At 42.7% G+C, this 14,400-nt stretch overlaps 1 protein-coding gene across 1 annotated transcript; it reads right to left on the reverse strand.

Annotated features, from left to right (window-relative positions):
- Positions 1 to 646: 646 nt before the first annotated feature.
- SERTM1 (serine rich and transmembrane domain containing 1) lies at positions 647 to 13,572 on the reverse strand. Its single transcript, XM_039696616.1, has 3 exons — positions 13,056 to 13,572; positions 6,373 to 6,471; positions 647 to 1,820 (listed from the first exon to the last, which is right to left on the reverse strand). Exon 3 carries the CDS (start codon positions 1,634 to 1,636, stop codon positions 1,313 to 1,315), a length of 324 nt encoding a protein of 107 aa, XP_039552550.1. The 5' UTR covers positions 1,637 to 1,820; positions 6,373 to 6,471; positions 13,056 to 13,572; the 3' UTR covers positions 647 to 1,312.
- Between the last annotated feature and the right edge of the window lie 828 nt (positions 13,573 to 14,400).

Here is a 14,400-nt window from a genome sequence, read left to right on the forward strand (position 1 = left end):
ACCACAGGATCCAGTTCACAAAGCTGCTCATTATTTTACTGCAGAAATGGAGTCACATGTTACACTTTGAGCAAGGGAAATGATAACCCAGAAAACTGCATGGCAAAGAGGAGTGAGATTGTGAATCCATTTCTCTTCCCCTCTCACTGGCATTCCCTTATGCTGATGGGGAAAGTGGCAGAGCCACTACTATTTGTCCTGCCCATCCCTTCCTACCCTCTGCAGGTAGACCTTGCACTTCCTGCAGGTCAGAGCTCAGGTCTTCCTGGCCATTGTGCAGATCCCTGTGTGCCCCCCTCCACCCACATTTCTGAAATCACAGGACAAAGGCTGGCCCAGAAAGTCCTCACCAGAACAAGCAATTTCTGTCCCTGCTGACGTGAGTGCAAACATCATGTCCCTAAAGGACAGTTTAGGAGCTCTTCACTTGCTACTTGAATTGGTTAAATGCAGGTCTTTGACAAGAAACCACTAGTTTGTCCTGGTATCCAATAAGAATAAGCTGCAGTATCCGTGAAGTACAAAAAGGAGTAGTGTGGTATTTATGATTCAGCAGCAAAAGCTGCCCCCTGGAGGAACATGTCATTAGGCAAATGAGATAGTGAGATGCAACGGGGTCCAAAATTAACTCCACACATTCAACCACGAGCATTGTTATTGTAGTTGCTTTACTAAGTTAACCAAAGAGACTCAAAAACTGAAATACCAACTTTATACAGAACGAGCTGGGAGTACAAATAAACAAAAGCAACATTCTTCAAGAATTAGTTATGTTTTATAAACATCAACAAACACTGAAAAAGATGTGAAAAACTAAAAAGAAAAAAAAGGAATATATCAACAACTTTAAGTTGTCCTAATATTTATAATTTAAGCAGATTTTTTGTACTTTTGCAATAGGGATTTCATCCATAAGTCCTTATATAATTAAAAAAGGAAAAGAAATACAGTCAGCATATTGCTGATACAAGACCAGGGAATGGGTCACAATTAGAGCAGAAAAATGACACATCTAGTTAGAAGTGTATTACAATTTAGCAGGAATACTCTTAACAAACACCGTCTATGCGTGAGAAAGAGCATCACTAGTACAGGCAAGAAACGATGATCAGGTATTATTCATTATCCACTGTCCAAAATGAAAATTAGTTAAAAGGGAAATGAAAACTAGAAAAGGAAAGGGGAAAAAAATAAAGAAACTTTTAAAAACACCTCTTGATAATAGTCTTCTAAGGCAAATGTTACATGCACTAGTTCCTCAAGAAACTAGACAAAGCTCTTCCATTTCCTGTATGTTTTCTTTCATTTATTTTCATGAAGAAAGGTTTGAGAGAGCAGAGCGCTGGGAAGAAATACTGCAAACCTCTAAATTAGTGAATGAACTTCCAGCATCACTATTGTATTCAGGGTAGGAGGAACTGGAAGAAATTATGTTTTTCAGCCTCTGAAGTGCAATGATCAGTAGCAAAAGGAGAAAAGCTAAGAGACTAAGGAATATAGAAACATAGACATAGACATTGGATAAACGGCCAGGTGATGAATCCACTGAAGTTGAAAGGGATGTGGGATACAGCTCCAGAAAAGTCCCATTTTCCATATTTCCAACAAATCCAGATGAAGGGTTGGGTTCTGACATTGCTGGGTTTGTGTTTTAAAAATTACAACAAATCTTGTGTTTGAAGGCAGTTTTAGTGGCATAAAAAGGGTTTATTTTAAGCGAACATTTTTCCATCATAATGGTGAGATGACAAGTCAGTCAGTGAATGAGTTTATCTTTTACTGCTCAAGTCCAGGACAATTTAAGATTTTATCCTTCAGAACTGCAAGGAAAAAAAAAAGCAGCAAGGTTAATTTACTAGCAGATAATGTGCACCTGATATAATTTAGGTCTTAAGAGTTATGTTTCTTAGCTCAAAGATGCAATTCTTAAAGAATTAACTAGCAATTATCTTTATATCTCAATTTTCCAAAATGCAGGGATTACGTGAAATCCTACTAAATCCTAATGGATTGACTCTTCCCAACCATGAGTTGTTTAATTGCAGAACAGCACAATCAAAAATGTACTTTATATGGGACAGAGGTACTGGAATCCAATTTATTTTGTGATAAAAAATCTAGTCAAGTAATGAAACTCTCTCTCAAGCTCCTCAACCTAGATGAGCAAAGCCACTCAACATCACAGCTGACAATTAATCCATTAGCTACTTATTTCATAGTGTCTTGCCAGAGGCACCCAGAATTAGAAAATCTGCCAGACTTTCTTTCTTACTGTCTATTTATGAAATGTATTCAATGGTTTCAAACACGGAAATGTACATTGCTGTAATTCTGCCATGGAGATCTCAATGGTAGGCATGTTTCAGTGGAGTAAGGCAGCTTCTGACCCTACATCCCAAGGAAAGGGCAGCCCTGCCAGCCCAGCAGGCATGAAAGGACTGTCTAAGGGCTATGGACAAAAGGTTACATTCCAGATGTTGTTTTATTGTTTATTTATTGTGTTTGCTGTTTTATAGTGGAGCTTTTGGTGGTCTCAATCAAGCATCCTAACAGCCTGCAAGATATACAGGAGTACAAAACTGCATCTGCAAATATCAGATAAAAATATTCTTACCATTGTGATATATAACTCATAGTGATGCACAAAATATACTAAACTAAAATAATTTTATCAGCCTAATAGTATTTAGCTCCATAGGAAACTGTATTTGTTGTACCTCCTGAAATAAATCACAACAGACTGAACAAAGAGAGATCCTAATGAGATTATACTTCTTTTGAACTGTCTTTAATTTGGTGATATAAAATTAACTAATGGAACAATATGCGTTCATTTCATGTTCTGGAAATAGTTAAGTGTGTTATAGCTAATTTATCCTTTTTAAAATATAGGCTTTGATATAGAAGATGTTTATTCTTATTATGTGCCATAATAAAAATTAGAACCATTATTAATTGAATTGCTCTATAATAACTTAAGGAATTTCTTCACATGAATTCTTTAACATGGCAGAAGTTGAAAGCCTTTAAATTTCTCACAAATTTGAAATCTACTACATTCTGCTTTTACTACTGGCACTTGACCCTGGTACAAGGAATAACTGGCTTTTTTTCAGACTTTTTTTGAAGTTAGTGGAAAATTTATAGTATTAAATACAGCTAATCAGAACCTCAGTTAAGCAGAGATGTGTTTTGCTAAATCAGAACTTTTATAGGTCTTACAACATCACCCAGGCTATCTTTAAATGAGTATTTTGTAGTGAGATCAGAGACACTGTAAACTCTGATTCCAAATGGAGCCATGAGTAGATTTATTCAGTGCACCAAAGCTACAACTTCAGCTCAAGTTCCTGCTTCTGCTTGGAGAAGAAGGTAAATGCCATGAACTGTTTGTCTCTCTTACCCTGATCCTCCTGAAGAAATAATCCCCAGAGAGTCAGGTTAGGTAATTGGGCTTTTACCCAATTACCTTCCTGTTAGGTAATTTGGTGTTTTTTGCATTTCTGAAAACTAAATACAACAACATCAAAACATTTAGCCCATACCTAGTCCCCAAAAACAATTGGGAACTTTGCCACTGACATCAAAACATAATGGCAAAGCTGGTAAACTGCAATAAACCTGTTGTCTTTCTGAGAGCTGTAAACTGACCCAGGAAATGAACGATGGAGGCAAAGTTTTCACATTCTGTGGTGGTCCCTGCCTTTCCCTCATCTGTTTTTGGAAAGTTGAGTTGGTTTAAGGCAAATAATGATTTGCAAGTATTGTTCCTGAATGATGCAGATGGACAACTCTGTCTGACAGGAGGCAGCTTTCCAACTCACCACTCTTGAAAACTCCTGGGAAAGCAGAACTGGCACCTGTCTGCAGGGGGACTCAGGTTTTGTGGTGTAGCTGGATCTAGAGTATTTTGTCAGAAGCACCTCTGCAATGCCAGGATAGAGCTGTGTGACTTGAGGAGGCTTCCTGAGTCCTCCAGTCCAGCCTCACTGTTGTAAATCTGCTGAAAGCCCCAGATCATACTCTGCCTTTCTGACTATGGCTGAATTTTCCTGCTGTTATTGCTCCTTTGTTACACAGCCTTGCTGCTCTGATGGACAACCTGCCTAGAAGATTCACACATTTCAGTAAAACAATTCACTGGTCCCAAAAGGTACAGACTCTACCTACCTCTACACTCTGCTGGTTTTAGATGTAAAAGAGAGCAAAACCTTGTTCTGCTACTCTGGTCCTCAAATATGAGTGTTGCAGAAAAGAAAAGGCTCTCCTAGATATATGATGTCATTTGTATATCCTGGCTTTTCAACCAGCACCACTGTTTAGCTATATTCTCCCAGCTGTGCATTGTTTCTTCATTCAGGTCCTTGGTATAAATATCTTTCACAGGTGAGGATAACCACTCTTACTCCACGGGTAAGCCAACTTGGCAGATACTGTAGGCAGGCTCAATTGGAGTTTTCAATATTTCCTTTCATCCTGTGATAAGTAGGAGATGGGCAAGGTGGCATTCACCAGAAGAAGGACAAACTGAGCATGTGAGGGATCAGGCAAGGCATCACTATGTATCACTGTGCAGGTACCAGCAGTTCCACACCTGAGCAGCCATGCCAAAGCTAGCCACTATTGCATATCTGATGGTATCTGCTAGAAAATCCATTTTGTAAGGAAATGCAAATGTGGTCAGGAGCAGAGGCCTCACAATTAGCATATGCCCTGAGTGCCAAATTATATGTAACATATGTAATTCAATCCTTAGCATTGCTAAGACAGTAGCCATCTCCCAGTTCAGACTAAAGTGAATATTAAATGAGACTGTAACACTCTGCAGGATGGCATGAAGAGAGCTTTTCCATAGTCCCAATGTCGTAAATGCTTTACTGCCTGTATTGTATTTCTTCATATATCTTGGTGCAACAACTCTGCTTCTACAGGCTCAGTCATATATAATTTAATGGCCTGCACTCACACCACTGAAACCCTAAAAATTGAGGAACAGGCAGCAAAGATAAGTCTGGTAGACTCAATTTCTTGTGAGTTTATCAGCCACAAAAAAGCACTTAGTTTTCTTAGCTCTTCCTGTATTTTTGTGACTGCAAGCTGAGAAATATCTTGGTTGTTTCAGTGTTTTCAAAATGTTTAAGCAGAGAGACAAATTGACTTCAAAGAAAATCAGTGTTTGTATATTACATAAACTAACACTTTTGTCACAATCTCCTGTGAACTGTTTCTTTACAGGTAGAAGGTATAATAGAAAGCCCTTATTGTAAACATCTCCTAAGAGATGAGACCTTAATTTGCTTTTCAAATGGTTACAACAGAGAGGTCCTCTCTGTTGTAACTCTGTGTTGCTTCTCCCCAAGTTCTGCTATCACAGTGATTGGTCCCAAAAGCTGGCAGCAAATCTTCACTAGATTGATATATGTATGAAGGCCAGGGAGCTCCTGGTTTAGTTCTTTCATCTTCCCACTCTTGTTTTTCTACATTTATTTCCTTCCTAGGTTAGCGATATTTCCCTTCCAGCAAACATGTAACACAAAATACTTAATGTCAATAAAGATATGTTTTCATGCTCATACTAAAGGGCTGAAGGAATTTTATCTACCAGGAACACTTTAGCCTTGAAAGGCAATATGCTCTAGACTGGAAAAGTGTAGCAGTTTGACATCATGCAACTAAATAAGACAGTAGCTCTAGACAGAAAAAAATATGTGAACAACATTTTTTTCCATTGAAAATGTAGGTAGGAAAGGCAAAGAATGACTTCTAGCTTGCAGTTTAACAAGAATATGATCCTTAATACTTCTTATTGGATACATGCCTTTGGCAATTAAAGACCACAAGTAAGTAGGATGCTTCTTTTTTCTGTTACAGATGGACCTTCCAGGAGCAGAGAATCCCTTTTCCACTCTGCCTGGGAAACGGGATCAATTGCCAACTGACTCAATAAAACAGAGCGCAGAAGGAAAAGAAAAACTATTTCCTGCCACAAGCAAAGTTTTCCTTTTAATTTATGATCTAATTTCATTTTTTAATTATGATTTAATATGATTTAAATTTATGTCTTTGAAAATCTAAGAAGACAAGTGCCCAGATGGCTTGGTTGCAGGTTAAAATCAAGTTATATTTTGTTTGGGGGTTTGTGTGGGGCTCTAAAAAGGAAACCCTCTGAGCCATAAGGATACTTAGATTAATTCAGATAGGCTCCACTGATTCTCTAATTTACATTTCCCATGGATCTGTGGATTATAGAGTCATTTATATCAATGTAAATCAAAGACATTGTGACCTGGGATCAGACCCAGGACCCGTGAGTTAAATCTGGTCTTTAAAAGTAAAAGAAAAATGAGCAAGGAGAAAGAATAAAATACTTACAAGCAGGAAGATATGGAAATAGAAGCCAAATGTCCAATGCAGAGGATGCGGTTGGTGATCACGTCCAAATCTAAAGGGACTGCATGCTGAGAAAAGTCCCTATAGAAAAGCAAATAAAAGTGGAAAAGTTTAGTAATAACTACAATAATAATAAAATAAAGGAAGGACAAGTGCTGAATTTTGACTGCTCTTACTGGCAGAAATTTCAGGAAAAAAACCCAAACCAACTGGAATCCTGGCTTGTGTTTTATTCCTGCTAACAACATCGTTCTGCTGCCCAGTTACAGCACGGCATGTACAACATCAAAACCATGATCCTGAACTCTGCTTTACAGACAGGCTTTGATAACACCTTTCTCTTGTTCTGCAGTGTGCTCCAGCACCAAGACAGATATTTGTCCCCTAGCACTTTTTTAAGCACTAGAGCACTGTATCTGCTCTCCAATTCATTTCACATTATACCCTGAAGACTTCTGCCAGGAATCAGGTCTTTTGGATTACACACTATTATTTATTCATCCTCTTTATTTCTGACTATCTGCAGTTTAAGTTTTCACACTTGAAATATCCAATCTGAATATGTTATGTGCACAGGAATAGCTAGAACAATTTTGTGTGCTACATGCATTCAATACCAAAAATTAAAACATAGCCCCTGAATTGTTTTTAATAAAGTAAATTAAATTTCTTGTGTGTGAAGAAACAATCCCAAATGATACAGATTAAAGCAAAAGATGAGCCACACTCAAACAGATTTTGCCCTTTGGGAGACAAAAGACACTTTCACAATCATTGTACATCTTAGAGCTCTGCCCCTTCAGCACATTTGGTTTGACTGTGTTAGAGAAGCAGATCTCTGGGGATGGATGTTGATGCATTGTTGTGCTGCTTTCATCCCTTCAGTCACTGAATCACTTTTGGTTTAAGCCTCTCCAAGCTCAATAAAGAAAATTGTCTAGTGCAGCTGTTAAAAGACAGTGTTGTTGAAATCCAAATGTTTTGATAACACTGACTATACTAATGTTCCACCAAAGGGAGTCGGACAGCTTCCAGACCATCTCTTTGTGACAAACAGGTAGGAGGCTGTAGATGGACCCCAAAGTCAGCTGCCCCAGAGATGGACCCAGCATATGCACGGGATGTGAGGGTGTGCACCCTTGTCACCTCACCCACAACTGCTTCTGAGGCTGAGGCAGGTGTGGTACAGGATGGAGAGGGGGTACAGCAGCCCCTGTATGCATTTTCTCTGGCAAATATGCCTCACATGGCCAAGAGCTCTACCCTATGCCCCTCAGTTTTGTTGGCTCATAGCAGAGATCCTTTTCCTCCCCTTTCTTTCTTTCCTGGGGGAAAGAGGCATAGATCTCTGCAACAGGACTGTATCTTCAACCAAAGCAAACACAAAGTATTTTGCTCTTTTTTTCTTGGTAGAATCTTTGTTAGTCCATCTCCCCCCAGATACACAGAGCACTACTTTAGCCCATTTAGCCCCTCATTCAATACAACAGTGTCACAATCTCCAGCAAGGCAAGGGGACCAGAGCCCACCTCCCCCCAGACACACAGAGCACTACTTTAGCCCATTTAGTACTTTAGCCTCATTCAATACAACAGTGTCACAATCTCCAGCAAGGCAAGGGGACCAGAGCCTACCAAATCTTGGGCTGATTAAACATGAAGTGAAAAACACAAGGACATCCTCAAAGCTTCCTAAGTGCGGGCATCCACATTCAAATGGTAAGTGTACACAGTGAGGCAGGGAGGACAGAGCTTTTAATTATCTTTGAAGAACAGAGAAATACTTGGACCAGAACATCAACAAGCTTATCTTCAGAAGACCCCTTGCCATACACAATTGTATCCCACAGTCCTTCATCCTCTTGCACACTCTAAGGCCCCTCACAGCTATTTTTACTATTTCAGCTGCAGTAGTAGCCTACAGAAGGATTTGGCCCAAACAATGTATTCATTCACTGTGCCAGTAAGACATGCAAGGAGTAGGGATCTATCTGTTCCCTGTATCTCTCAGGATGTGGAGAGGGGTAAGGAGTCTCACTGCTGTGCCTCTGAGACCTTAGATATAGAAATGGGGCCCTCCTGATCTAGCATCCTATGAGACCATCAGCTTGAATCTCATCCAAATGATATGGTCACCAAGGAAATCAGTCTCCTTCCTGTGCTGGTTTGTTAAAAATATTTATTTCTGTTTTGAAAATTTCCTGTGGAAAAATACAGGTTGCTGAAAAAAACCCACCCAAAACTCAACAGCCTACTCTTTGCTGACCGTAGGGATGGGTTGTATTTGATTTCTTCGTGTTCAGTCCAAAATCTATTCCCCTTATTGCCACTCTGAATAACTTTTGTTGCCACTCTCAGCCAAATTCAACCCAGGCAGAAACCTCAAACAGATCTGAGCTCCTAAAGTTTAGTGACAGTGGGTGATCAGGCAGAGAAGACATGAAGGTTCACACAGCCATTAGGTTGCCCATAACAGCTTTAAATCTTGGTAATTGACTTCTACAGTCAAAAACAGCCATAAGGTGTCACTGTCAAAGTGACAGATCCTGGGAGCCCAGCAGGAAAGGAGGTCCAGGGCAAGGTTAGCCAGGGAAGAGAAGAAACCAGCAAGTGTCAGGAATCCTTAACTGCTGCATTTCGTCTAATGACTTCTTGTTTGATTTCTTGCAAAATCTGATTTGGAAGTCTTGTTTGAACAGAAAATTTAGTGTAGTGTGGAATGGCTGCTTAATGAGAAATGAAAACTACATTAAAACCCACTTTTCTCAATGGAACAAGTATATGAAAGTATTTCAACTGCTTCTGCCTTGTTGCCTTCTTTTGTGGTTGAGTCTTCCATTCCTTCTACCCTTCTTTCTGAAGGCTGTGTAGAGCATCCCACCAACTGATAAGCCTCTCAGGAGTCTCCATCCAGCATACGTCTGTGTGGCATAGTGATGTTGTAATTAATCTCAGAATAAAAAAAAGTTAATTAAGCTTTGCCACTTCATGCCTGACTCTTAAATGGGCTCCCAATAACCACCTCTTTTATTTGACACAGGAAGAACATCACTGGACTCCACAACTGAGACCAAGTGGCCAGTGCAGTGGAGGGCTGTGCACTGTGTTTGCCCTTCCTGAAACCACCACACTTCTCATGGGGCAGTGCTTCAGCTCCTGCACACTGTTTATTCAGACCAAAACATACCAGATAAAATACCAAGCTCCAGGGCAAGCAGTCCTTTTTATCAGAACTTGCTTTCATTTTCCATCACGCTCATGCTTAGACCCTCAGGTTTACTTCCAGGTAGACAGGGAAAAACTCCTCAAAAGTATCACACCCATCCCCTTAATCTACAAGGAATGCAGTTTTAGGACAAAGTGTGGCTAAATCTGGAACTGGATGCTCTTAAGCTCTCTACTCTCAACTTAAGCTCTCTGTTGTCTCTGCCAGTACTGCAGCACATCCTCCTGCCCGATGCTGATGACGTGGCTGCACACACGAGTGTAGCTGAGAGCCCTCATCTCCATCACTCCATGTGGGCACATCCACTCCTGTCTCGGGAGAATTCTGGGCAGACTACAGCAAGGAGCTTTGCTGAGCAGTAAAAGCAAAGTTCACTTTGCTAGTCAATGGGGTTATTGGTCCTTAACTAGCGAGGATGTGACCCAGGAAGCAGAGTCCAGAACAATAAGAAAAACACCCTTCTATTGCAAAATTCAGCTGATATGCTGATTTCAATGTATTTTATAAAAACAACAGGTATAAATCACACATTTTATATATCACAAATTTTATAAATCAATATTACACCAAAAAAAGTCAAACAGATTTCATTTCGACCTTCTTAGGAACCTCGTCATAATGTAAAGCTAGGATACAATTTTTTACACTTGGTTCAACAGAAATTTTTGTTAATGCATGATTCTCAGATTTTTTTTTTCTCTCCAAAAAAATGCAGATTCAGTATCGACTACACTTAAATGTCTGTACACTTAAATGTCAAGTGAGTTTAGGCACAGATGTGCTATCACAGTAACTCCATTCACTGTAACTCTGCTTCCTGACTTGGGTATCTTATGCTTTACTAACAAAAGTAAGAAAACACTCTTCTCCTTTGGTTCTCTGTTTCCCCTCACTGTTGTAACAGAAGATCCCTATCCTCACCGTTCCTTATTTTACCAACACAGGCTGCATGCATGCCCTCCCCTGATGAACAAACCATGGCATATTTGTGTGCCTAATATTCACATATAGTCCCTGTTTGCAAAACAGCCTGCAACAACTCAGGCAAAGAGAAACATGATGGCAAAGGGAGATGCAGCGAGCCACGCTGTGCTGTGCAAGCATAAGGGGGCAGGGTTGCACCTGAAATGCCAAAAAAGAGCAAGTGAGGATCTGTAGGCTATGGAAAGAGAGTTTCTGCTGGTGCCTGATAGACTGATCTGTTCAACAACTGCCTCTCAGATGTCCTAGCTTTAGAGGCCACTGTTGTGCTCCAATCCAGAGCAAGTGAAATTCCAGTGGCAGGGATGATGACAGACCGGGCAAGGGCTCATCTTAGCATCTCACCAGAAAGCTGCTGAAGGCATCAAACGAAAGCAAATGTGCTGGGACATATCAAGGAAATTAAAGGAATGATGGACAAAGTGCCTATATGAAGTTACAAGTAAGCACAAGGCGGAGCTGGGAGAAATGCAGATGATGACTTGAGGGAGAAAGATGCTGAGAGCACAGGCTGATCAAGGCCCAGGAGTACCTCCTGAGAAAAACAGGAGACTTGGTACCTCATGGACAGGGTGACTGTCAAGGACACTTGAAGCCTCAGACTGACATGTCAGATGCAGGGGGAAAGAGGGAGCAGCAGAAGGACTGACAAAGAGGGGAGATGCAGACGAGGTGGCAGGCTAAGAGGGGGTTTTGCAGCAGCGCCATGGATCGACCATGTCGTAACAGGATTTCCTCTGTGCAAGTCAGGAAAAGGAGGCAACTGCAGTCATGAAGACACAGGGGGAGGACTGCTTGCAAAAGAGTGCATGAGGCAGAAGTGAAAATATACTGACTTTTTAGTATTTAGATTCCAAGTCTCAGACCTATCAGAATGTACTTCCGAATGTACTCTTGTTGTTGAGGTAATTCCTTTTCTGCTTCTGTGTAGATGGGGTGCAAGAAGGAAAGGCTCTGTTGCCTCAGATGGGGAATTTACAGAATACAATTTACAATTTGCACTGCACCAGTAAGACCCAATTATGAAAAAGACACTTGGCAGAGGCGAGTTATCCCAGTTCAGCCTTTTACATCTGAAAAGGTTAGCAAAATGCCCATGACAATAACTTCTTATGCCAAATATATTCACATACATACATACATGGTGATAGTACTAGGTTAGGCCTGGATGCTGAAATAGCCCAAGACCCCTTCCCCAGCAGTTCCAGGTCCTGCAGCATTTATCCTGTTGACAGCAAAGCACATGTACTGGATATGGCAAGTAGCAGCCTGCAGGCAGGCCAGCCTGTGTACCAGAGCACAGGAAAGCTGGGGAAACATGAGGGAGGCAGGGGTGACATGCCTGCCTTTTCTTTCCCTGCCTTGGGTGATAGGGGAGACCCCATCTGAGGAAGAGGTGGGAAAGGAAGGCAGCCAGTACACAGCTACAACCAGCAACCATCCCTAAGGGGAACAAGCCCTTCTAGGCATAATAGCAGAGAGAAGGCAGCTGGTGGCTTCAGGTTGCCTTTTGTTTCAGTCTGTTCAGGCACAGGAAAGTTAAGAGTGGGCTCAAAATGACTGTAAAAAGCAAAATCACAAGAAAACAGACATGACACTCCAGCTGGATCCCTTATCATAATAAAACTGCCAGCACTATATGCATCTTATATGGTCCAGATTTTACACATTTCTCCTATTAATCTTTCTCCCATTCTGCTGAAATTAGCTGAGAATTAATTAAATAATAGCTAGTATGCATTCCTAATTGTCTTTGCTTATATAAATGTTAATCAGCATGGCAAATTCTCAGCCCTTTACCACTATTTTCACAATTTTCCTCTAACTGCTTAGTATTTGCAAGGCTAGGAAGAGTTTGCGACACTTGATTTCTGTTCCAAACTTTATTGCATCTAGCAAGATGATGTTGAAACAGCCTGAAGATTTCAGGCAGACACAAAATGCTTGCAAAGGGCATATTTTTGTGCATCCATACGGTGTTTTTTTCCCATGCTGTGCTGTATAAGCTCAGCTTTTCTCCCACTACATTGGATAGGCATCTTACAATTTATTTGCAGAGGGAGCAACGCTTTCCCCGGCATCTTTCTGCAAGCATCGTGAAAGAGCACACGGGCGGCAGCCTGTGCTTATGCCCGCTGAGCCAAGAATTTGCTTGCACAGTGATGACCCAATGGTCTGCGCTATCACACCCCTGGGCTGCAGCATCTTTCAGCAAAATAAACCAGCCCGTGCCTCCCTTCTCTCCGCATCCCTCCTTCCAGAAGCTGTGCAGCCCCGTGCTGTCACCACGCTCTCCCAGAGCGTTCCCCTTCTTGCCTCCGCCGAAAACAATTTCCCCAAACCCAAGAAGCGTTCGTTCAATCCAAGCACTCGCCAACCCGCGAAGTGAGTTAGGCTAAATACAGGTTCTTTCCAAAAGACGTTTGTGAACGATCAAGCGCAGGCCACAAAACACATACCTCGGTTAAACGCTCGTGGAAATCAAATGCCCTTGGTTACGGCACAGGACAGGCAAACCGCTAAGGATGCTCCCTCGGAGCAGCAGCACGGCCGAGGCGCGGCGGGAGCTGTTCCAGAGCGCACAGCAGCTTCCCAAACCCGCCGGGGACCCGCCTGAGCCGGCGCGGCACCGCTCGGCGCCGGACAGCGGCAGCGGGCGGCCCCGGCGCTGCGGGAGCGTGTGGGCAGCAGCGCTCGGCCGCGGGCAGCCGTGCTCGCCGAGGCTCCGCTGGCACCGAGAGCACGAACAACACGCGCCGGGTTAGGGCAGAGGCAGGAAAAAACACCCCACACCCGGAGTGTCGATCTCCTTCTAAAAGCAGCTCGGGATGCTCCGGCTCGGAATGCCCCGCTCGGGATGCTCCGGCAGCGCGGCACCTTCCCGCCCGCAGCCGCCCCGCGGGGCAGCTCCGCTCCCCGCTCCCGCTCCCCTGCGCGGCTCCAGCCGCGGCCCCGGCTCCCGGCTCCCGCCGCCGTCCCGCGCCCGGCCGGGGCGCTCTGAGCTGCGCACCGTCCGTGCTAGAGCCCGAGCGAGGCGCTGCGCTCGCCTGGAAGTGGGGCCAGCCCCCCACACCGCCGGCGCTAGGGGACGGAAGGCACCGGGCAGCGTACAAACCCGCATCAACACCTGGCTCTTACCGTCCCGCGGCTGTCGCACAGCATACATCCCTGTGAAGGGGCTAGTCCCTTGGGGAAAAAAAAAATTAAAAAATCCCTTATTAAGTCCGTATTCCACCGAGTAGATCTGCCCGTGGGAAATGCGAGATCCTTCTGACCCCACTGCAGAGGGGTCAGATCGTGGCACCATAATGGGAACTGGACCTAGCGAAGGAGTGGGTTAGAAAAAAGGTTTCCTGGAAAGTGAAAACTTGCAGACTTTAGAAAACTCTGCCAGGTTTTCGGCTGGCTGCTGAGACCTTCAGGGATACTTTGACATCATGTACACTGGAGTGAATTAATAGTGGTGCTAAGATCAACTGAGATGATAAGGTAGTGTAAATGAGAACACTGGCTTATTTAGTTCATTTGGAGAATAACTTACTTACAGATATCACATGCCCTGGAATGAAATACTGAGAAAGTGTTGGCTGGATCCGACATATTTCTTTCCATGGACACTGAGGAAGGAAAGGTTCATCTGGCTTCTGGTGCGCTTGTTTCATCCATGCTTTTTTTGGCCAAATGACTTTACTGTGGGTTAGACATCAGTGATGAGCACTGTGAAGAGCAGATGCACCCTCTGCAGCTCAGTCTTGTGTCTGGCTAATGTCCATGTGCAGTTTTGAAAGGATGTTGGAAAAGGTT

Source organism: Passer montanus, unplaced genomic scaffold, assembly GCF_014805655.1.
Source record: "Passer montanus isolate IOZ18808 unplaced genomic scaffold, ASM1480565v1 scaffold99, whole genome shotgun sequence".
NCBI lineage: Eukaryota > Metazoa > Chordata > Aves > Passeriformes > Passeridae > Passer > Passer montanus.